The sequence below is a fragment of the Phoxinus phoxinus genome (assembly GCF_949152265.1).
Source record: "Phoxinus phoxinus genome assembly, chromosome: 1".
Classification (NCBI taxonomy): Eukaryota; Metazoa; Chordata; class Actinopteri; order Cypriniformes; family Leuciscidae; genus Phoxinus; species Phoxinus phoxinus.
Window position 1 is genome coordinate 2,605,012 of NC_136876.1, and position 25,104 is coordinate 2,630,115.

Below are 25,104 nucleotides of genomic sequence, written 5' to 3' on the forward strand. Positions count from 1 at the left end.
AAGTCTGAAGGGCTTGTCATCCACTAGGCGGATTCGGTGTACAAAATCTGTTGCCTCACCGCAGTCCATTTTGTGCCTCGAAAAGATGGACTCATACTGCTCAATGATCTGCAGCAGTTTATCCTTCCACTCAGGGGAGACTTCACAAGAAGAGAGGTTCAAATCCCGCAAGCCCATGTCAGTCAAAATTTGTGCTATTTCATCCTCTGACCTAGGTGCAGGTGATGAGCTCTGTGTGAACTGTGCACTGGATTGGATGCGATCTGGCTCAGGAAAGTCCTGCACAGAAAGACAGGTTGACACATCTGCAACTTTTGCATTCTTTTTAAGGGTAAGTGGCTTTTCAGTAGGATTTACTATTTTGACTGGAACCCAGCCATCTCCCCATAATGAGGTGACAACTCTCCCCACTAGAATTTGAGCAGGTCTGGCTTTGGACTGAGTAGGTTCGATGATTACTGTACTTCCCACTGCAGAAACATCAGATGCAGGGAGTTTAGCCCACACCAAATGTTCAGACATCGGTTGTAGATTGACACATCTCTTGAGCTTTGCCGTGCCAATTTTAAGCGGCATTGCCCCACATCTGTCTGAGCAGGACAACAGAGATATCAATTGGGGCAAGTTATCAGCCTGGGCACTATTTACTGGGGACGTGATATTTTGGCTACCGACAGTGTCTTTCATCTGTGAAATGAGCCACTTGATTGCATTACTGCCAAGGATCATGTCATCGGTTTGGCCTGGCACCACTAGAACAGGAATTATCACCTTATAGCCATAAACTGATGCAGTGAGGTCATACATGGCGGAAGGCGTGACCAGATGGCCCCCACAACCAACAATAACAAAGTCCTCAGCAGTTTTCACTTCAATGTTAGGAATAGACTGTGAAAGTTTTGTGTTGGCTGTTTCACTTAGTGTGCACGCCATAGAGCCACTATCCACCAGTGCTCTAAGAACATGACCACTATCAGTAGACACCTCTGTGTAGAATAGGCTATCAGTTTTTGAAAGTCTTTGCAGGCCTTGCACAATCAGTGTTTTTTGTGATGGCACTATGCTGCTGTAGGCGTGACACAATGTTTCATAATCATTAATGTCTGTCAAATCCAAGGTGGGAGGCTCACTCACTTGATCTGCGCTGTCCTCCCCTGTGCGCAGATCATTCAGTTTCCCTGCTGAAAATGTGGAGGAGGACGTCTCCCCTCTGGGCAGTTGCGTCTTGAATGACCAGGTAAGTGACACAGGAAACACAGTCTGTTCTCCCGACAGTGTGTGAGGGCAGAGTGTGAGCTGTCATTACATATGGAACATGGCATGTCTCTTAAGCCCTCAATCTGTGGAAGTCTGCTGTTGGAATTTGGCTTTTTATTGGCTTGAGCATAACCTGGGCCCTGAAGCAACACTTTCTCTAGCATTCCAATCAACCTCTCTAGAGTGGAGGAGTCTTGACTTATAGCTGGTTTCTGTTCTGGGATGTCTGAAACTATTGGACTGTTAGGGCTAACCTCGACTTTGTTCATGCTGATTTGTCTACTCCTTTCAGTAGAAGACCTGAGCCCCTTCTCCAGGTGGTATTCATCTAGCACTTCCTGAACCTCACGAGCTGACCACTTATCAATCGTCTTGGATCTAAAGGTGAGAGCTAAATCTCTACTGGGGCAATGTCTGATGAACATACGTGTGACTTCAACACTGGGGTTGTCAAACGTTTTACCCTGCTCTCTAAGGCAGCTTGCAGCATCATCAGCAGCTCTGTTCAGTCTAAGCCAGTACTCATAGGGGTCCTCCTGGTCATTTGGCAGGGTAGAATAAAAGTCAGCTAGGGGCATTGAGGAGCAATGGCTTGAGCCAAAGTGTTTGCGCAGGAGCCCGTAGATGGCCTGTGGGTTATTCTGGACATCAATTTCACCATTTCTTATCCCAAATCTCACAACATCCTTTGCTCTGCCTCTCAGGTGGACAATAATTTCCTCAGCTTGATTTTCCAGCTGAACATCGCTTTTTCTTACATAGTTCTTCATTAATTCCTCCCATTCATCGACAGCCAGTGCATCTGAACTCTCTCCTCGGAAAACGGGTGGGTCTTTGACTCCTCTCCGAGTGACCAACTGGACTTGGGAGAGATCTAGCGCGTTGACGGGGAAAGAGGCTTTTGTATTGCATGTTTCTTCGTGGCTTGCATGCACAGTAGCTGCAGGGCTAGATGTGTTGAGGTGTGACATAATGCTATCAGCTAGCTGCTTCCCTATCTGCTGCACAATGGTGCTCATTTGGTCAACCATTCTCACATCATCAGGGGGAGGGTTAGGAACTGATGTACTAGTGCACTGTGGTGTTTCTAACTCAATCATAGGCTGACTTTGGGGCGCCACTACATCCCTATGTCTAAAAGGACTGTGAACAGAATCCTCACCAAAATATGTCTTATCCCCCCCTAGATGGTCACCCAGTGAGAATGGAACGGGTGTGCTATGTAGCCCTCTACCTCTACCAATACCTAGAGGAGTCATTTCAGAGGTAGTAAATTTGCTGATACTCATACTGGAACCCTTACTTAAACAAAATGACAGTTTGAAGTAAATATGGCTGTTAATAACTAAATAAACCTGACAGTCAAATACACTGATGGAAGAAGTGCAGCTCCACAACGATGCAGCGGCAAGAAGACATCAGTCCCGGTCCGGCGTAGTCATGGACGAGTCACGGCACCAATGTAACCCCTCTTTGTAATGTCTTCTGCCTCATTAAATCTCTCGGATGCCGTCAGGTTTGTGGTAACAGCAGGTTTATTCCATATCTGCATTCATGACAAAGGACAACAGTGAATAGTCATCTCATGTAGACAAACAGCGCATGCTCTGTCTCAGAGAAAATCCTCCGTTGCTTTGAGGATTACCCATAATCCTTTGTCATTACTAGCGTTCGTTGCAGGTACAACTTTATGACAGCAGGTGGCACTATAATCCCATTTAGTAGGATTTAACCTGAACCTTTTTAACTATGTTACACATTTTAAAGATAAATTCATTAATCTGGTGCACTTTGAGTCACCAGAATCCGCTGTTAAAAATAAATAATCCACCCGCCCAAACCTATGATATTCTCTGATTTAGATATCTGATCATCACATTACAATTCAAATTATCAGTGTTAAGCATGATAATATGGTAAAATGTCACACTGTAGTAGGGAGATTTAAAATAACATTTATTTAAAATAAAAGGTCTTCTTTTGGCAAAATTACATTTCTTTGATAGCCTAATCCGAGGCTTTACTCCCTTCAAACTGAAATTGTCAATCTTTCATTACGTCACTATTGGAAAACAATCTTATCAGAATATATTTTTTTAACCTTTTTAAAGTGCATTTCCCCCCTAATTTTATTAAATGTATGCTCAGCGCCACCGCTCCCACAACGCGCATCACGCGCTGTGCGTAGGGCACCAAGAGCTGAGGGGGCACAAAAAATTGCCTAATGAAAATCAATAATTATAATGCCGGTATTATTTCAGTATAGAAATACAGACATCCCGGGAGTCTCCCGCGCATATTGATCCCGCGAATTAGTTAAAATCTCCGGAATCTAGAGCGAGCGCGCCCGCGAGACAGAGACTGTGCTCCAAACCGCGTAGCGTGCATGGCAGAGAGGAAGAGAAAGCAAGAGAAAGCGCGCTTGTGCCTCATGAAGCGCATCGCGCATGTACCTAATATGTTTGATGGACACAGGACAGAATGGACACAGGAACCCAACAGAACCGCCACGGTGGAAAAAGTGTATCTGAGCATGTGACTGTCTGTCCGAGTTTTGTTCTAAAGCCGGAGGCGGCACCAAATTTGACGGAGGCGGCCGCCTCGTAATTCTCTATGCAGGAAAAAGGAGATATTGGTGGGGACAATTTTGTCATTTTAAAATATTGATTGGGACTAGTACCTAGCGTCCCCCCCCCCCCTAAACCTACGCCCACATTGTTCTGTAAAAACATTAACTGACTGTGTTTACGTGAATACTCTCCAAAACGGACATTTAGACATTGTGTATTTGTCCATTCAGACGCTAAAGAGAGCTCAATTCAGTCCTTGCGCGCTGTATAGCTGTCTTATCAGTCGTCATATAGTAACACAGCTTGTTTTTTTAGTTTTTTTCTAAGTTATGAGCTATAAATAATTCAAGTCTGATATTTAAATTACGCAAGTGAAGGTGCGCAGCTCTGAATGCACGAGCTCTGCGTGGCGCACACAAAAGTTGCCTGACAGCTTTACCGCTTGTTTCGCTATTTGTTGCGCTTAGCAAGTTATGGTAGCCTACATTTCGGAGATATCAAGTAGGCTAGCTATAAAGTCCCATTAAACATGAATGTTATTTTTTATTAATCGACCCACGGATTATCCAAAGCATCCGCGGTTTTAAACATAGGCTACATATAAGTCACACTGTCTAATATTCGCACGTTTGAGCTAAAAAAAAAAAAAAAGTGCATTCATCTTTTGCATGACGCGGGCCATAAAATTAATGCCAATGGGCCCGCGGGCCGCCTGTTGAGTACCTCTGGTGTATTATCATGGTACCATTAGAGATGTGCGCATCAACCGTCGCCGAGTCCGCTTTTGATGGTGATGATCATCCATTTATCCGAAAAATTGGATATAGTCAGAAAATCTGAATTGGGCATCAAGACCTGCAGTGTGAATGCGGTCGCGAGCCAGATGTGAGTCTGCTACTGCTCCACTGGGCTGTGATTATGGGGCGTGTTTCAACAAGAAATGCCTCTGCACTCAATCGGATCAGAGCAACGCAGCATTTATTTATTTATTGTGACTGAATTATAAATCAGTACAAAGGAAATAACACAGAACAATGAACATGTGGGGATACAGAGAAAAGGAAAAAATATATAATAATAAAAATGTATATAAATTTGTTATATAATACAGGATGTTTTCAAAGCTATTTTTATTGGAGGGATTTTTATTTTTGAAGTGATGACAATAATAACTGTAAATCATAAGCAAATACTTTGCAGTTAGGTTTGAATTTAAGGTATCTTGCTTGGGCATTTGCCCATCATACAAATTTGTTTTATTATATTGTAAACGACCTTTGCCAGAGTTGTAAAAATAATTTAAGTATACATGGACGGAGTACTTACCAACAGATCGGCCTCACATGTTGTGGGCGGGGCTTAGTTCGGCTGGCATCCAGGCCACATAACCAACCTTAGCTCCTCTGGAGTAACTGATGATGCATATTGAATATAAATTAATACAATACATATAAACAAAACAAAACAAACATTTTGGCTATTTTTTAAAAATTGCTTTAGGTTGTCTAGTAAAGCAAAACAATAATAATTTAAAGCTACACTGTGTGATATTTCCTTCAGTGCTAAGAATAAGTTACACAGTGTAGCTTTAATTAATTCCCTTTGAAGGGGTGGATTCTTGAATCCATATACAGGTGAAACTCGAACAATTCGAATATCGTGCAAAAGTTTAATATTTTTGAACTCGCCGGACGAACAGATTATTCAATAACAAATTAATTCCATTAGGGGTTATCCTGAGAATTGATCTAGACAATTGGTATATTAATGCTTAATTATAATTCATTATGATTGATTATTGATACAATTGATCTATTTTTGCTTACCTGTATGGATCATTGATTATAATCCGTTGTATTTAATGGTCCATACAGATCCATGGGTAACGTATTCCCTTTATGGGTAATTTAATCTCTGTATGCGATATCATATTCGTGATCAGTTATTACAATTATATTCCCTTTATTTGAGCTAGAATCGTTACATTATGTTCAGGAACTCATGTGCCCCGAAAACATGAGAGATGTCGAGGAAAACATTCCACTGTAGTTTAAATTAATTAGATACATATAAAAACATAAAGTGTTGCACGTTTTATTAGTGCAAAGATGAGTATGGTGTGTGGTTTTGTACAACATTTGCAACTGTTTTTATTACTTAATTAGAAGCACCATAATTTTAATTTTGTGTCTTCTGTTAGTTACATAGAAGTTTATTTTAAATGCAAAGTATTGAAAATATAACAAATAAACACTTGCAAGACTATAAGTGTGTCCAAAAGTTCACAGTGACAGTCTTTACGCCTACTTCCCAAATAGAGGGAATACGTCATGCAAGTAGACAAGTGGTGAAAGTGCAAAGACCACAAGTGTGGGTATTTTGACAAGGCAAATATTGCTCTCCCGTCTTCAATGTTTGAATGTGGACTGCAGTACCCATTTCAACCACTAGTTGTCAATCTCACACACTGCACCTTTAAAGTGAAAGCAAAAGCTCTTTGTGATGCCCCGCCATCATTTCAGTTTTTATACATTTAGAAAACGTATTTGCTTTCACAAACAAAATGGCTTTTCAAGTCAGCGTCAGGATTAATACAAATACGGTTGAAGCATTATCTGTGGCGTCATCAAGTAGAGAGTTTGAAAAGTTCACAATTGGAAAGCTAAAGGAAAAAGTATTAAGTTTGTTTCCTGGAGTGAACGGTAGGTTGATGGGATCTTTCATAATCTTTGCATTTAATGGCATTCTAGTGGAAAAAGCCAACATATTATTTATCATCATTTTAATATTTGTAAATATTATGGGTTTCATTTTTTTTTGTCAGACTGCGATAGACTGAGAGTGATTTTCGGTCAGGATGAACCCGGAGACCATCAAACATTTAAATCCTGCAAAATTGAACATCTGTCTTTCCTGGTCGTCGTGGTCAGGATGCCGGAAGGACAAGGTATGATACTTTTACAATTTGCTTTACTGAATTTTAGGCATTATATAATTTATCTATCTGAAAACAACAGACAGGCACTTTTACCTTTAATTAATTTGAACAATTCTTACGGGTGATCATTTACTCTCCCTCATACACTGTTAGCCCGGACAAGTTGAATCTACTTAAAAAATGTGAGCAAACTGGTTGCCCTAAAATACTTAAGTAATCTTAACTTAAGAAATTCAAGTTAATTTAACTTAAAATGTATTGTAATATCAATTACTTTGCAGTTATTACACATAGTATATTTAAGTTCAATGTACTAAGTAAGTTACATTTTTGTCAATTGATTTATTTTTAATTTGTTAAACTAGAAAATTAAGAAAAAAAGCAAATAAACATACACTGTAAAAATGAATACGCTATATCTAATCAACAGGCAACAGATTACAAGCAATATTATTAATTTAATTTAACAAATTAGAATTGAGTAATAATTAATCAAATCAATTCCTTAAAACTTAACCATTTAAAATGAGTAAAAAAAAATATCTGAATTAAGAAATCTTTATTTTTTATTGCCAACATTGAAGACACCTGATGTCAACAAGCAGAATCACTGAAGGAGAAAACCATAATTTAGTCACCATTATGGAGATCAGTGTGTGTTTTAGTTGTGCTCTTGACCCTTAAATTATAGATATAAGAGAAATATAAGAGAAAAGGTGATCTGATGGTGTTGGTTGTGTTTTAACATAAACATTATTTCACAATCATTTACCCTGAATCACTGTACTCATATAGAGTCCAATTCATGTGTTAGATTAACTGTAATAATTATAGTAGCACTGGCCAAGTACGGCATAATATTTTTAACTTTTACAATGTAATCCAAATAAAAAAAAAATTAAAAAAATCTTATATAATAAAGAGAAACACAGACATCAAGAATCAGCCTGTGCATCTCAACAATGGTGACAATTATAAAGCATGTTACAGTGCATTCTGGGTGCCACCAATCAAAACTCATTCATGGCTCCCATCATGCATTGCTGCATTTCATCTGCTGTTATAACTCATGTACAGCAGTCAAACAAAACTTGAAGTTAATAATTTAAGGTTTAAGAGCCCAACTAAAACACGCACTGATCTTCATAATGGTGACTTTAATTATGGTTTTCTCCTTCAGTGATTCTGCTTGTTAACATCAGGTGTCTTCAATGTTGGCAAAAAATAAAGAATTCTTAATTCAGATATTTTTCTTTACATTTTTTTTTTGGTTACAAATTTTAAATTGTTAACTTTTAAGGAATTAATTTGATTACTTATTACTCAATTCTAAATTGTTAAATTCAATTAATAATATTGCTTGTAATCGGTTGCCTGTTGATTAGATATAGCGTATTCATACAGTGTACGTTTATTTGCTTTTTTTCTTAATTTTCTAGTTTAACAAATAAAAAATAAATCAATTGACAAAAAATGTAACTTACTTAGTACATTGAACTTAAATATACTATGTGTAATAACTGCAAAGTAATTGATATTACAATACATTTTAAGTTAAATTAACTTGAATTTCTTAAGTTAAGATTACTTAAGTATTTTAGGGCAACCGTTTGCTCACATTTTTTAAATAGATTCAACTTGTCCGGGCTAACAGTGTGTTGTTTCAAACCTGTCTGAGTTTCTTTCTCCTGTTGAACACGGATGAATATATGTTGAAGAGTGCTGGAAATCAGACAGGTGACGTCAGCCTCTGACTTCCATAGTGTTTCACCCCCAAACCCTCAGTATTGAAAAGACAATATATCGGAAATATTTTCCAGTTCGGTTTCATGTAAAATATAATTTTTATGATTTATATATTGCTTTATCTCCATATTATCAGACAAATATACAGTATTTAAAAAAAAGAAAAGAAAAAAGAACACTGGCTTCGTTTTTGTTGTTGCTAAGAACAGCATGTTATGTAAGGCGGCATATTATTACCGCTTGTACTACAGTTACCACACTTTGAAATATTGTTCAGATGATGTATTTCAAGACGTTTGTAAAGTTTTTGTCATTAAAGGTTGGGTAGGTCAGAATTGTCTAAAAAAACTTATTCAAATTTGTTTAAACTGTCTTTATATACCAATACATAATTAAAATGCAAGTACTCTGAAATAGAGAGTATAAAAAACTGAGTGACTCTAGTGTATTTAATCTTCAATAAACACAGCTCATTAATTCTATTCACTCCCGCCTAAAAACGGGTGCGGGACTGCGCGCACGTGGGCGTATACATAATAGCGGCGGTAGTCATGGTGACGGAGAGTGACAGTCGCCAATCACTTGTTTCGTCCCGGTAGGAATTAATGAGCTGTGTTTTTTGAAGATTAAATGCACTATAGTCACTCAATTTTTATACTCTCTTTTTCAAAGTACTTACATTTTAATTATGTATTGGTATATAAAGACATTTTAAAGTCCCACTCCGATCATTATTTTGAGCTATTTTTAAACATTCCCAGTGGTCTTTAAATTATGATTATGCCATTTTTAGCCAAAATCTCAAAACCTGTGCCGTTTTCTGGGACTTCGCTTCAGCAGAGCGGCAGTAGCTCATTAGCAATTCGCCTCTGCGTTGTGGGCGGAGCCGTTGGCACGGAGAAGCATTACAGTATTATATATACACGTTAATTATTATTATCCGAAGTTAATCAAAGTTATCACCGATCACCGATCATTATTTCACTCCGAGACGTCGCGGTAAAAAACAGCTCGACTTCGCCTCAATATTTCATCCCTCCCACAGTGACCAATCAGGACATATTTAGTATCAGTGGATTGCTTGGAATTTTGGGATTATTATGATGCTAATGTCACCGCTCTATCTGAAAAACTGACTGACTCTCTCACGAGTGATGGGCTTGACACACGAGGGGACAAACGACTGCGACAGGCGAAACTCGACGCCACCCGGCGTGTGCAAGTCTACTTGAACGAGCGCGGAATTTCACCTGTTGCTTGGCTGGAGGAGGCTGGCTGCCCTCTCTCATTATGTAATAAAAAAGTTTGAAGAACACAGACTGATCCCGTCAGTAATTACAACTGACGGGATCAGTCTGTGTTCTCCAAACTTTAGTTTTGACGATTGATAGACGGTGAAAAGTGACTTGTGACAGTATGTGTTCCAATTTGAGTATGAGCTCGTGGCCCCGCCCAGTGGAGTTACTACGTCACAACTCCAGTCTATTTTAAACGGCATTTTAGCGTCTGCTACGGATTCACAGCCATTTGAATGTGGAAATACTCAGAAATACAACTTTGAGCTTATTTTTCTCAAGATATGTCCTCTAACATCAGAAAAATGCCACAAGAACATGTTAACACCTAGAAAAACATGATTTTCATCGGAGTGGGTCTTTAAGCCAATTTGAAAAAAAGTTCTTTAGACAATTCTTACATACCCAACCTTTGGGTATGTAGGACTAATCGCCTTTGGCTAAGCCACGCCCTAGAATGTAGATTGACCAATCACAGCGCAGCCAAGAACGAGCTCCACAGCGGTCCGACACTTGTTCACAGCGCTCCATTGACTTTAACACCGGCCTCTCATATTTTTGGTTTCGGCGGGCTATGCTCCGTTGCTAATTCCAGAACGTCATTAGAGTTAGTAACGGAGGTTTGAGCCGCTGTTAGCAGAGTAGTTACGCACACTAAAGCCCCGTTCACACCGCCAGCGACACGCAGCGACAAGATCCAAAATCGCTGGCGGTGTGAACGGGGCTTAATGCTGGACAGTTAACGCACACTTAACGACTAGAAACATTCTCTGACTGTGAATGCAGCAGATGTTAAACACCGCGGTGAACACAGACTGAACGCGCTGAACACGTGTGCATGATCAAGTCATAAGTATCAAATTACATTCATAACCGACCTTACAGTAAGTGTTTATACAGTACCCCGGCTTTATGCAGTTATTAATGCAGCTCAGAGAGAGAGAGAGAGAGAGAGAGAGAGAGAGAGAGAGAGAGAGAGAGAGAGAGAGAGAGAGAGAGAGAGAGAGAGAGAGAGAGAGAGAGAGAGAGAGAGAGAGAGAGAGAGAGAGAGAGAGAGAAAAGCAAGTGCGTCAATATTATTATTTATTTATTAATTCAATTAGTTTTTTCGTTAATTCTTTTTTTTCTATTAGTGACACTTAGCCTAATAAATTAAACACAAAGCCCTTTTAACAAGTATAGGCCTATCAATAATTATTTATTTGTTATATTATCTGCAATAATTACGAAAACCCGTGCAGCAGGACTATCAAAAAATATTCAGTTTAATTTTCTTTTGATTATATATAGGACTATATACTTTATTTATTAAAATTAAACTGCATGTTTCCATTGATTGTGAAGTTAGACATCGAGAATGGCAGATCAAGCGCATGGTTTTTCTTGTTATGAATTGTGTCCTATCTTCCATTATTACGGTGAACTATGCGCAGTGATATGGAGCGGTAATGCGGTCAAACCTGCCGGAACTACTTTAGCCGTGCGGTTCCCTGAACATAATTGCACACCGTAGAACGTTCGTCAACCAATCAGATTCAAGCATTCAATGGCCCTGTAGTTTAAATTATTTTATTACATAGGGCCTACAGTTTATGGATTTAGTATTGTCAAACTAAAATGTTTTTTTTTTGTCAATGTTAATTACTTCAAAAATGTTCATCATTATACTATCATGGTGCACATTTGAATGAAAATGTTCTTCTTTAAAAATTTGATGTTGTATTAAAAACCTTTAAAAACCTTTTTAAATTATAATCTTCATTGTAATATTTCGCACGAATATGGTTGCTGACTGTCTTCACACACTTGAAGGCTTGATGCACTGTTTCCTTCATCCTCCCCTTAGGAGCCGAAGCCCAGAGGAGAGTCAGTGAAGCTGCAGGCTTTAGACGTGTGTGTAAGTAAATATGATGAGTCTACACATACAGTATAGCCACATTATGCACAACACTTTAGATAATCAGTTTAATCAGTGATCTGATAATCAATGCTTTTACAGCAATTATTAATCTTGGTTAAGTTAAGTTCATTCATTATGAAGAGAAGCTCTGCCATCAGTTGTGTTGCATTCCCTCCAGCATTAATGCATTAGGAAGACTAATATTCATTAAAGGTATATGTCATCCATATATATAGCAACTAATTTTTAATTGACAATTTGGAGTTTCTTTGTGTTTTTCAAAGGTATATATTTTCTGATATTCTGGCTACGACTAAAGTTTAGACAATAGAAATGGGCCAAGATTAGCTCACAGACTCAACACTATTTCAATAACTGACTAGTTAGGCAGTATTTACTCGACTTGAGATGATCCAGTTAACTGATCCAGTTTACTCTATTATTTCCAGGTGGCTTTTTAAAATATTTTGTGGTTTCGAAGGCAGTTCAGACGAGACCACTTTGGCAAGTTTACTTGAGTTTATTGAACACAACTTATCTTTGGCGGTATGGTTCCTTATGGGGGTTCTTGGTCCATGATTAAGAGCTTTAGCATTTAGCATTATGCACTTTGTAATAATATCTAATTAAGCGTAACTTAAAGTAAGTACACTTTCATGGAAAATCTGGCGAATTCGTGGAAATTCGTGGCGAATTACACACTGCAAGTGAAAGGTCAGAATTGTCTAAGGCACACAAAGATTTCTTCAGACTATTACACTGAAGATATTCTGAAGTGCACACGCTTTCTTTGGCACATCTTTATTCATGTCTGCCGCTTCTCTGTCCCGCTAAACAAGGTCGTGGAAGATCATTTAATTTACAATAATCGCTTGTCTTATGAGGAAATGAAATATCAACACCTGTAGAGGCGTTTCAGTTTATATGGGGGATTATAATGATCACGCTGCTGATAACAAACCGGCATGTTGCTTTTTCTTTCCATTTCTCTTGAACTCTACATCTGTAATCAGAACTCTTCAAATATTAAAATGTCTCTGATAGAAATTCAATTACATTGTGGCTTACAGCCGTCATTTATCCTCGATACAGCACTAGGCTCGAGTACCTTACTGCTTAATTATTGACTGGTTTAGTTTGTAAATAATTTATTGCTCTGAATAAAAGCAGCTGCTAAATTAAAAAAAGTACATGCTAATTTAATATTTTTCAACAGTAGAGGATTAGGTTACACTTTATTTCAAAGGTCAACTGTATTAATTCTGCTATTAATAATTAATTAATTAGTATGATTAGATACTAATTATTAGATACTGCTATTAATTAATTAGTATTATTAGACTGATAGATTAGAGTTTGAGTATAGAATAAGATGAAATGTTACTTATAGTCAGTAAAAGGTCTATTGGGGAGCTTCAGAATAAAGTGTTATCAGATATTAACTAGCAGACAGTTGTTGTAAAGTTTTCTTTGATCGAAGCAGAGACCAGTGAGACAGTTGGGATCGCGTTCAGAAGTTGTTCTTTATTGAGCACGGCTGCAGTTCGTCAAATCAGTCTTTGACTGTCTTCCAAAAAGTCTGAATCTAAACAGTTTACATTGTAATTTATACATTCCAAGGGGGAGGGATTACATAGAGGTGGAGACTAATTCAAACAAATCATATGAAAGCAGGGGAGGAGTTGATTCTTATCCAGCAAAAACCGGTATGGCAGGTTCTCTAGATTGCTCTAGAGAAACCGAGCCAATCAGCTATTGTATTGCTAATCCAATCATCCTGATTCTTCAACGTCTGAGCTAGGAATCAGCATAACTATTCACATGCTGATGCTGGCCAGGAACTCCTGTTCCAAGGGCCATCTCAGAGCCATTAAAGACAAAAGGTGAAAGTCTCCCATACAGCTAGGCTGAAAGGTGAGAACCCCAGTGATGACTCATTTAAAATACAATAGAGAAAAACAGGGCTGGCAGGAAATCAGTCTACTAAACTTTATCAGTTTATATACTATTGCAGTGGAAAAACTAAATTAAACATTTAATAAATTTGTAATCCTACACAGTCTATTAATATACTCTAAGTGAGGAATAATTGACGACAGGCCGTTGAATTATTAGAAAAATAATGCACACCCGAGGTGGTAATGCGGATTCAAGCATTCAACGCCCCGTAGTATATAAATTAATTTGTGTTGCATATTGCACTTTAAGAGGCTGAAATTAGAAGATAATGAATGATATGGTTGTAAATTTGAATGATGTCACACTTTAACTGATCAGCAGTATAAATATATATTTATGTGATTATGTGCAAAATTACTTTTATAAGGAGTTTGAACACGAATATGTGGAAACAACCATCATATAATGGACAAAATCCACGCACTCTAAAATATTTATAATCTGACTGTTTCTTGCCTCGGGTTTTCTTAGTTTGGGACATTTAATATTACAGCTGCACAATATTGGAAAACACATTGTTTTTCTGCGATATATATTGCATTATGGAAACAATTTCTCCTGATTATTTTAATAGCTCTATTTGTAAAGAATAATTCTAGGATGATTGGGATAATTTAATAGGATTGTGAATCTGCATAGAAATTAATAAACAAATTACAATCATGGATGAATAAAATGGAACAAAGACAGATGAATAATTAAGTAATCAGCAATATTTAAAAATTTATACGATGTTTAATAGGCAGCCAATGCAGTGTTTACAGAACGGGGCTAATATGGTCATACTTCCTGGTTCTGGTAAGAACTCGAGCTGCAGTTTGTTTATTATTATTTGATCTGTAGTTTGTTTATTAAGCATGCAGGGCAACCACCCAGTAGAGCATTACCATAATCTAGCCTTGAGGTCATAAACGCATGAACTAATTCAACATCTAATTAATGAAGTAATTGCATAAACTAATGAACATCAAGTGTTAGACAGTACTCTAGGTTATTACGTGTGGAAGTTTTTTGTCCAATAATTAGAATCTCTGTTTTTTTCTGAATTTAGTAGTAGGAAATTACTAGTCATCCAATTTTTTATATCAGCTATGCATTCTGTTAATTTTGTGAATTGGTAGGTTTCGTTAGGTTTTGAAGAAATATACAGCTGAGTATCGTCGGTATAACAGTGAAAGCTAATTCCATGTTTCCTAATGATATCTCCTAATGGTAGCATGTACAGAGTGAACAGCAGTGGTCCTAGTACTGAGCCTTGTGGTACGCCATACTGAACTTGTGATCGATAAGACATCTCTTCATTTACTGCTACAAACTGATAACGGTCAGATAAGTATGATTTAAACCATGCTAGTGCTATTCCACTAATGCCAACATAATGTTCGAGTCTATTTAAAAGGATGTTGTGGTCAATGGTGTCAAATGCAGCACTAAGATCCAGTAATACTAATAGAGAGCTACAACCACGATCGGATGATAAGAGCATATTATTTGTAACTTTAACGAGACCTGTCTCGGTACTATGGTACGGTCTAAATCCGGACTGAAAATCCTTGCAGATATCATTTCTTTGTGAGGATACTGCTTTTTCTAATATCTTTGACAGAAAAGGTTAGGTCAGAATTAGCGAAAAAATTGCGAACATAGCAGACATTTTTCTTTTCTAATTTCTCATCAGATGGACAGATCATTTCTCACACATGCGTTGTTTGTTATAGTGGAGAGATGGAGACAAAACGACGCAGGCAAACATCTGGAGGATGATAAAACACTGCGGGATTATGGCATAAAACATGAATCTGCAGTGCAAATGGTTCAACGTCTACATATTAGAGGTAAAAACTGTGTTAGTTTATAATCTTTAATCTGACTCTTCATGGGGAACGTTCTGGGAAGATTCTCTCAAAGTTATGAACAAACATTCCTCCAGTAACATTAAACATTTGTTCACAGTTATCTGCTCTTTAATAATGTTCTCAAAACATTAACACAACATTATTTATGCATAATTCATTAAACTTTTCTAAGAAAGCTTTCGGTTGGATGTTTTTAGTGTTTTTAAAATGTTAATACTTGTTTAAAAAAAATTAAACATTCAAAAGTAACGTTCCCATAATGTTTGAAAAATTATAATATGGAATGTTCTCTTAATGTTTTGCTGACCTTCACATAAACATGAATAATGTTTTTAACCCCTTAAGCGGTACCCCCTTTTTAAAATAGACATGAAAATGCACATTCCGAACTTAAATGGTTGTAATTCAAGAATGCTTTGGAATATAGATGTAATATTGGTCTTGTTTTAAAGACATTTGGTAGATTATTGTAGAAGTAAATAAATGAAGGAAGTTAAACATAAAAAAAGGTATAGAAGTTTGAGTTTATGAAAATGTACAATGTAAAAAATTTAATTATTCATATTTTATATAAAATATATATTTTCAAAACCTGGAGGACTCTAAAAATGCACAAAAATCAAAGCCAAAAATCTGAACAAGTTGTTTTTCAAATTTTAGGTTGATATCTCAAAAAAAATAAGCGTTCAGTGAGATTTAGTTTGGGCGCAGTACCACACTTCTCCACTAGTTGACATTGCTGCCCATATAAGGGCGCCGCCATTTCCATATGTTGTTTGAGTGATCTGAACCATTATAACATTTTCATACAATTTATGAAGTAGACATCCTATTCAGAAGTAGTGTTGGAAGTTTGGCAGATTTAGAAATGAATTCAACCTCTAAGAAACACAGAAGATCCCGTATGTGCATTATAGCTCGCTGCCACATCACTAATGCTGAATCTATTATTATTTTCTTTATATTTAAAACATGTTCAGACCTTTTTTTCTAAAAGAATTGAATGGATGCTATCTTTTGAACTCTTGGCATGAAAACAAACTGAGGTTTCTACCATTCTTTCATGATTTTTCATGTTCATCACTATTTCAAAATAAAGGTCTGAACATGCCTTAGGAGTATGAACATATTCTTGTTGCAAATTGATAAATTACGGCTCCTCTGTAATGTATTTTGAAAATCAGTCACCAAATATGAAAACTAGAGATTGTAAGCTTTCAAATGATATATAGTTTGTCAAGATTGGTTTAGGTTTAGTATATAGGATATTACTGTTTTAAATATGTAATGGCTATAAAATGCCAATATAAGGGGTTAAAACAATTAAAAAAAAGAACATTCAGAAATAATGTTTTCATAACTTAACAGTTATTTTATCAAATATGTGTTATTGTTGAACTTTCTCTGTCTGATTAACACGTAGAGAGAGCTGCACAATTTATGTCAAAACCATTACCGGAAACGCAATACCAGTATATGTGGACCCAGAGGAACTGGAGAACATGACCGTTAAAGAGTTCAGAAGAAGACTCGATCCCACAGGTCAAAGTAAGTCGAACTCTTCAGCGTTATGAGTTAATGTCCATGTGAGTTTCTGTGACCCATTTAATAATAACATTAATTATCATATGCGAAAATGATATAAACAGGAAAAACTGTATCGACGTTTGAATGTTTATTCATCAGCTCTGATCAACCCAAAGGCCCTGAACTACAGAAGATTGTATTAATAACATCTGTTGGATTTATGCTTATAAAAATTAACCATCATTTACTACAGTAACCATTTTAACCATGATATTTACAGTAAAATGATGTTAATTACAATGTTCATTAAAATCCTCTTAATGATGAAATGATTGTCTTCTGAGGATTATACACTGACGTTTGCTGTTTGTTATAGTGAAGAGATACAGACTAATCTTCGAAGGCAGACATCTGGAGGATGATAAAACACAGCGGGATTATGGCATAAAACACGAATCTGCAGGAATTTTATCAAACGTCATCTTACTGTCGTCCATTTCCACAAACACTATTAGGACCAGGAAGAATAATCCATCCAGCTAGATATGATTCTCTTCAAATGAAATCCATGCCCTTAATATTGCCGAGGAACTCAAAGGTCCGCCTGATGGATACGGGACTCCGACTCCGGGTCCGGGTCCCTGAACTGTAGGTCCAGTGGCGCCGCAAACCTGCTCCATCTCTTCCATCTCAGAAAGGGGTGCCCCAGAGTTAGTGAATCAGGCAGACTCCTGGCCTTCTTTCTTTCTTTCTTTTATTTTGTTTTTATTTTCTATGCAAAGCATTTTGAATTGCCATAGTGTGAATATTTAACCCCTTATATTGCCATCAGCCATTATATATTTAAAACAGTAATATCCTATACTAAACCTAAACCCAATCTTGACAAACTATATATCATTTGAAAGCTTACAATCTCTAGTTTTCATTTTTGGTGACTGATTTTCAAAATACATTACAGAGGAGCCGTAATTTATCAATTTGCAACAAGAATATGTTCATACTCCTAAGGCGTGTTCAGACCTTTTATTTTGAAATAGTGATGAACATGAAAAATCATGAAAGAATGGTAGAAACCTCAGTTTGTTTTCATGCCAAGAGTTCAAAAGATAGCATCCATTCAATTCTTTTAGAAAAAAAAGGTCTGAACATGTTTTAAATATAAAGAAAACAATAATAGATTCAGCATTAGTGATGTGGCGGCGAGCTTTAATGCACATACGTGATCTTTTGTGTTTCTTAGAGGTTGAATTCATTTCAAAATCTGCCAAACTTCCAACACTACTAATGAATAGGATGTCTACTTCATAAATTGTATGAAAATTGTAAAAATAATGGGTCAGACTCAAACCACATATGGAGATGGAGGCGCCCTTATATGGGCAGTAATGTCCACTAGTGGAGAAGTGTGGTACTGCGCCCAAACTACATCTCACTGAACGCTTATTTACTGAGATATCAACCTAAAGTTTGAAACACAACTTGTTCAGATTTTTGCCTTTGATTTTCTTGCAGTTTTAGAGTCCTCCAGGTTTTGAAAATATATATTTTATATAAAATATGAATAATTAAATGTTTAACGTTGTACATTTTCATAAACTCTTAATTTCACTTCTACAAAAATCTGCCAAATGTCTTCTTAAAAACAAGACCAATCTTACATCTATATTCCAAAGCATTCTTTACAACCATTTAAGTTTGAAATGTGCATTTTCATGAAAAAGGAGTTATAAAGGAGTTAAACTCCTTTATATCTGTTTCTGTTTCTGTTTGTTTATTTATATAGCACTGTTTAAACATCAACCAAGTTGAACCAAAGTGCTTTACATACAGAATTTAGTACAAAGACAGCTTATGCTGAGCTTCGAAAACACAACACAAACAATATATACACGGCATACAACAACATATCATCTATCTAATTAAACGCTAATGACATCAAGTGACGTTTCAGCAAGTTTTTAAAAATGAAAAGTGATTTGGCAGTTCTAATAGATAGTGGCAGCTCATTCCACTGTCTCGGCCCTATTACCGCAAAGGCCCGGTCACCTTTGTGGAGACGATGTGTTCTGGGCACTGTGAGTAACTTCTGGGTCTCAGAGCGCAATGTTCTAGACGGATTGTATGGCGTTAGCTGACTAGTCAGATATGGTGGGGCTTGGTTATTTAAAGCTTTATAGATGAAAAGTAGTGTTTTATATTTTATTCTGGCTTGTACTGGAAGCCAGTTTAGAGACTCCAGGACGGGTTTTATTGATTCATGTTTTTTAACTCTCATTAAAAGCCTCCCTGCTGCATTTTGCACCGATTGTAGACGAGACAACGAAGCAGCGGTGACGCCACCGTATAGCGAATTACAAAAATCAAGCCTAGAAAAGATAAAAGTGTGGATAGCTCTTTCAAAGTCTTTATTTGATAGAAAAGGTTTGGTTTTCGCTAATAGACGCAAATTATAAAAACATGACCGGACCACAGAATTTATTTGTTTGTCAAATTTTAAGTTGTTGTCAATTAAAAAGCCTAAATCTCTAACTATTTTTCGCGAGTACGGTGCTAGGGGACTTGAGTCTAATATAATTTCTGCAGAGTTTTTGTGACCAAACATAATAACCTCTGTTTTTTCCTCGTTTAGCATTAAAAAGTTTTTAGAGAAAAGGTTTGGTTTTCGCTAATAGACGCAAATTATAAAAACATGACCGGACCACAGAATTTATTTGTTTGTCAAATTTTAAGTTGTTGTCAATTAAAAAGCCTAAATCTCTAACTATTTTTCGCGAGTACGGTGCTAGGGGACTTGAGTCTAATATAATTTCTGCAGAGTTTTTGTGACCAAACATAATAACCTCTGTTTTTTCCTCGTTTAGCATTAAAAAGTTTTTAGCCATCCAGATTTTAACGTCGTTTAGGCATTCTAAAAGTGACTCAAATGCACTAGTGGAGCGCTTGAGTGGTAAGTACATTTGCGTGTCGTCGGCGTAAAAATGGAATGACACTCCGTGTTTTCTAAAAATGCTACCCAAAGGTAGCAGATATAACGAGAATAATACTGGTGAAAGGATCGATCCTTGCGGAACCCCCCACGAAAGAGATTTTTTACCCGAGGTCGCATTATTATGTTTAACTGAGAAGCATCTACCGCTCAGGTAGGACTGAAACCATTTCAGGACTGTGCCTTTTAAACCTACTGAATGTTCCAGGCGGGAGATGAGGATGTTGTGGTCGATCATGTCAAAAGCGGCGCTCAGATCAAGCAGCACTAGAACCACATCGTCTCCTTTGTCTAGGGCCAAAAAGATATCGCTTAGCACTTTCAATAGTGCCGACTCTGTACTGTGGGCGGTTTTGAACCCTGATTGGAACATTTCTCCTATTGAGTTTTTATTTAAAAATGATAGTAGTTGCTGCAACACCACTTTTTCTAAAATTTTTGAGATAAAAGAGATCTGCGAGATTGGCCTATAATTTTTCATATCATCCTGACTCAGGTTTGGCCGCTTCAGCCGCGGTGTCACCACCGCGTGTTTAAAATCTTGCGGATAAGTCCCGCTGGACAAGCTCTTATTAAACAGATGGGTTATACTCAGTGCTACAGATTCAAAGGTCTGCTTTAACAGGCGACTAGGCATCATATCATTTGCACAAAATGTTGGTTTTAATTTTTGCACAATATCCTTCAGGACTGTCAAAGCAATAGGTTCAAAGACTCCCCACTCGACAATGCAAGCAGGATAGCTGGAAGGATCTAATTTTACTAGAGGAATCTGAGAGCGTTGTTTGGCTATTTTTTGGCTGAAAAAATTAAGAAAGTCTTCACAGGAAATAAGTGAAGTCTTTTGATGTATGTTACTCGCAGGTTGCATTACAGAATTAATAATAGAAAATAGAAGTTTTGAATTATTAATGTTTGCCCTAATAATATTGGAGAAATAGGTATTTTTAGCCTTACTTACTGCTCTTTGGTAACTAAATAAGGAATCTCTAAGAACCTCGTAGTGAACTTGTAATTTGCTTTTTTTCCATTTTCTCTCATTTCGCCTACATTGCTTTCTGATATCCCGGGTGTTATCGTTTAGCCAGGGGTTTATCTTTGTTTTATTGCTTATCGGTCTGAGCGGGGCAATAGTATCTAAAATATCAATACAGGTTGAATTTAAAAGAGTCCAATGCTCGTCAACATCTAAATGCTGAAGAGAAGTTTCCAGCATCGAGGTATTACTTTTAGTTTTAAACAGGGCTGAAAAGTCTTCATTTGAGGTGCTGCTTAATTTTCTTGACCAGCGCTTTGGTTCCTCTTGAGATATTGGTAGGATGGCTGTAGTAGTCTTAAAGATGATTGGCATATGGTCAGAAAAGTTGGTCTCACAGATGTTTACAGCATCAATTAGCAGGTTGTGGGTTAGAATTAAGTCTAAAATGTGACCTAGTTTATGAGTAGGGCTTTTGACCCATTGTGTTAGATCAAACGACTCAGTCACATTTAAAAATTCACTTGAGAGGGTGTCATTTGCGCAACAAATATGAACATTAAAATCTCCCAGAATTAAGAAGCAGTCATAGTTTGTGGACAATGCACTCAAAAGATCAGAGAGTTCCTGAATAAAAACCCTGTTTGGCTTTGGGGGTCGGTAGATTAGAGCCACCGTAACTGGGTTTGTAGTTACAATTTGAAACAGTTGTAGTTCAAAACTCTTCGGCGGTTCAACCGTGAGTAATTTGCAGTGAGTGGATTTTTTGTAAATAGTCATTAATCCTCCCCCGCGACCGGACGGGCGAGGGGAATTTAAACAAACATATCCCTCTGGCAACAGTTCAGACAGTGGTGATGAGTCTCCTACCTTTAGCCAGGTTTCTGATATGAAGAAGAAGTCCAGATCGTTTGTCGTGATAAAATCATTAAGGATAAAGGTTTTGTTTACCACCGAGCGGGCGTTTGTCAGTGCCAGCTTGATTGGTATTAAATCTTTAACCAGGCGATTTACATGGCGCAGACTGCGGATATTCTTATGATCCACACCTCTCCCCTTTTGGCGTGGTGGCCCGAACCTTCGGGGGACTCTGCGGGAGCTTAACCCCACCTGTTGAATCCAGCCGCATGGTCCCTCCAGGAAACGACGCGAGAAAAAGCGGCCCTGGACATCTCCCGGCGGGAACAATGATGTCCCTCCGCTGGACATAAGATGAGGTGTCTGCCGCGTCTTCAGTTTGACCGCGAAGCCGGCTCGGCATCCCCTTTTTCGCCGACGTTTTTTCCGTGACGCATCGTATGCCGGGCGCCAGAGATGGCCAGGAACGCTGGCCAGGAAGGGAGGGGGATCACGGCTCTCTCCTGCACACTGGGCTATCAGCGCATCATTTAAGTTTGATTTGATGGACAAAAGTTGGTCCCGGTCGTACGATAGGAGTCCATAAATTTGTTTCGTTAAGCAGTTTAGGCACAGTAAAAACAACACAGTAAAACATCCCCCAGACAGACGGCTTGCCACACACATCGGCGCCATCTTGAAAAGTCTGTGAAGCATTTTGAATAACTTAAAATTTTTGTTGCTCTCATTTTGTGATTATTTTTATTCCTTTCTATGTAAAGCACTTTGAATTGCCATAGTGTATGAAATGTGCTATACAAATAAACTTGCCTTACCTTATGGTGAACGTGGTGCTGAGGAAACACTCACAGGTCCGCTTGATGAATACGATGTTGAAGATGAGGAAGATGAATTGAAGAACTAAGGTCCTCAATGCCGCAGGAGGAACACAGTGAATAATGATGCTTATTGTAATTCAGCCTCACATAATCATCACATCAATATAATTATACTGTGACTTGATCAGTTATAGTTCAAATTTACTACCATGACATTCACTATCATATTATCTTCTGATATCAGCCTCTGGAAGTACAATATTTCATGGCAATTCATTTATAATGGACATCTCGTGAAACTATGAACAACAGTCAGTCACGCTGAAGGACTCGCCTGTATCAAACACACACACACACACACACACACACACACACACACACACACACACACACACACACGTGTATGCCCCCTTTAATCGCACTCTCAGGTCAGATCTGGTATGATGAACTGGTTCCGGTAGGGTTTGGTGCACTACCGTTTTTGTCCACAAGGAGGAGTAAACGCCATTGCAAACACTGAGTCCGAAATTCGCGTTTAAAAAATAAATACGAGCTCACGTTATGTCAATCACCGAGAAATACAAGCTCACTTTATGTCAAAAACTTTCGTCCGCCATAAAAAAATTCAAAACGTGTTCGTTTATCTGTGTTTTTCGCATCCGTAACAAGCATTCGAATGGTGTTTTGACAATTCAGAGCCAATGAATGACAAATACGAAAAAACACATACGAAATTTTCGGACTCAGTGTGCAAGGACCTTAAAGGGATAGTTCACCCAAAAATGAAAATTCTGTCATCATTTACTCGCCCTCAAGTTGTTTCAAACCTGTATGAGTTTCTTTCTTCTGCTGAACACAAAAGAAGATATTTTGAAGAATGTCGATGAACTATCCCTTTAAAGGAACACGTTTCACTGCTGAGAGGAACACAGTTCTGGTATTGGTGGTATCCATTTGGAAGCAACATTGGCTTATTTTACAATAATATCTGTTGAAGATTGAACTTTGAAGGATATATATATATATATATATATATTAGGGGTGGAGCCGAACCCGAATACGGTATTCGGAAAGGCACAAATAACGTGTTTTTTACAAATACTTATTTCGAACAAATACTTTAAAAAATATTTGTATTCGGGAATAGGAAAAACGTTATATCAAAAAGCTGCGTTTCCTCATGAGACCGCAGTGCACGACGCCCGGATGAGTGAGAGAGTGAGAGAGTGACGGACACAGGCTGCTCCACACAGCAACAGAGAGCGCTCGGCTGAGCGAAAAAACACTTAACTCCATCACTATTTTTGTTGAATAGATTTTTGTACCTTAACTGGGTTCCTGAGGCAGTTTATAACTTTCGGGAAGTGGAGTTTGATCGGGAGATTATTCCATTACGCTGCATTATTGACGTCTGGAGTCGGGCGCTCTCATGTTCGCTCTGTTTACGCAGCTGTTTAGCGCGGTAATTTAGACAATAGGCTGTTTACAGAGTAACGTTTACGTTCGGTTAAAAATGCGTGTGTAACGTTAGTTGTGTCGAATTGTATGCACGTGTGGGAGTTATATGGTACGTTTAAGTTACTCAGTCTTTTGCAGACAGCAAGATGTAGGCTTCATAATGTTCACAATGGTATTTTATTAGTTGTTTTAACCATGGATGAGGTAATGACTGTTACGTTATTTTCTTTTCAATGACGTTCCTTGTTTCATTGCTGGATTTATGGAAAAATATCAACCAATATTGCATATCCATCATTATTAGAATGTATATAATTAAAGAATACTTACACTATAACGTAAATTAGAAGTGTAACGAATTTTTTTTTTTTTACGCCTATTTTGAATTTTACTCGAATACAAATACAAATACTTTTCCCCCCTCAACAAATACAAATACAGATACACATATCTGCTGCTTTGCACACCCCTAATATATATATATATTATTTTGTGTGTGAACTGAACTAAAAAAACAACTAAAAAACAACAACAATTGATTGAGCCTTTGAACACTGGAATGAGTATATATTTTGAGAATAATTATTTTTTCTTTCTTTTTCTGAAAGTGCTTTTCTGAAGTTTTGAAACAACAATTACATATCCAAGGGGGTAGTAATTAAAAGTTTTTAGTATTTTTTTAGTTTTTTGCTTATCATTGCTAGGTCTGTTCATGTTTTCTCCTAAGCCATCAGTTGGGAGAGTGAAGACTTACAAACTTTTAGTATTATTATTATTTAATTTTTTTATATTTTATATACACGTTAATGGACACCACATGTTTCAGCATATAAGACCTGAAGCTCTTTGTTAGGCAGAGAGAGAGAAATGACTGAGATGCAGGAATGGATCTTTGTTTGGTCCATTATCACTCTCCCTATGTCTTATATAAAATGGTCAAATAAATAAGATATCTTG

The 25,104-nt window shown here is 37.4% G+C and overlaps 1 protein-coding gene across 2 annotated transcripts; it reads left to right on the plus strand.

Moving 5' to 3' along the window:
• Positions 1-6,309: 6,309 nt before the first annotated feature.
• Positions 6,310-22,710, plus strand: LOC307006511 (polyubiquitin-B-like). 2 transcript variants are annotated; one of them, XM_079627580.1, is made up of 7 exons: positions 6,310-6,529; positions 6,652-6,774; positions 11,653-11,703; positions 15,384-15,500; positions 16,947-17,069; positions 17,425-18,804; positions 22,556-22,710. In XM_079627580.1, the coding sequence occupies exons 1-6, from the start codon at positions 6,391-6,393 to the stop codon at positions 17,589-17,591; spliced, it is 720 nt and encodes a 239-aa protein (XP_079483706.1). In that variant the 5' UTR covers positions 6,310-6,390; the 3' UTR covers positions 17,592-18,804; positions 22,556-22,710. The 2 variants fall into 2 exon arrangements, with proteins under 2 accessions (XP_079483706.1, XP_079483707.1); XM_079627581.1 differs by lacking the exons at positions 6,310-6,529; positions 16,947-17,069; positions 17,425-18,804; positions 22,556-22,710 and adding an exon at positions 22,019-22,345 and having other exon boundaries at positions 6,664-6,774.
• Positions 22,711-25,104: the final 2,394 nt, after the last annotated feature.

What these genes read in the sequence shown, in the direction of transcription:
- LOC307006511 (XM_079627580.1), top strand. Translation starts at nt 6,391, where the DNA reads ATGGCTTTTCAAGTCAGCGTCAGGATTAATACAAATACGGTTGAAGCA. An exon ending in TCAACGTCTACATATTAGAG is followed by an intron (nt 15,501 to 16,946) that starts GTAAAAACTGTG and finishes TAACACGTAGAG; the next exon opens with AGAGCTGCACAATTTATGTC. An exon ending in ACTCGATCCCACAGGTCAAA is followed by an intron (nt 17,070 to 17,424) that starts GTAAGTCGAACT and finishes TGTTTGTTATAG; the next exon opens with TGAAGAGATACAGACTAATC.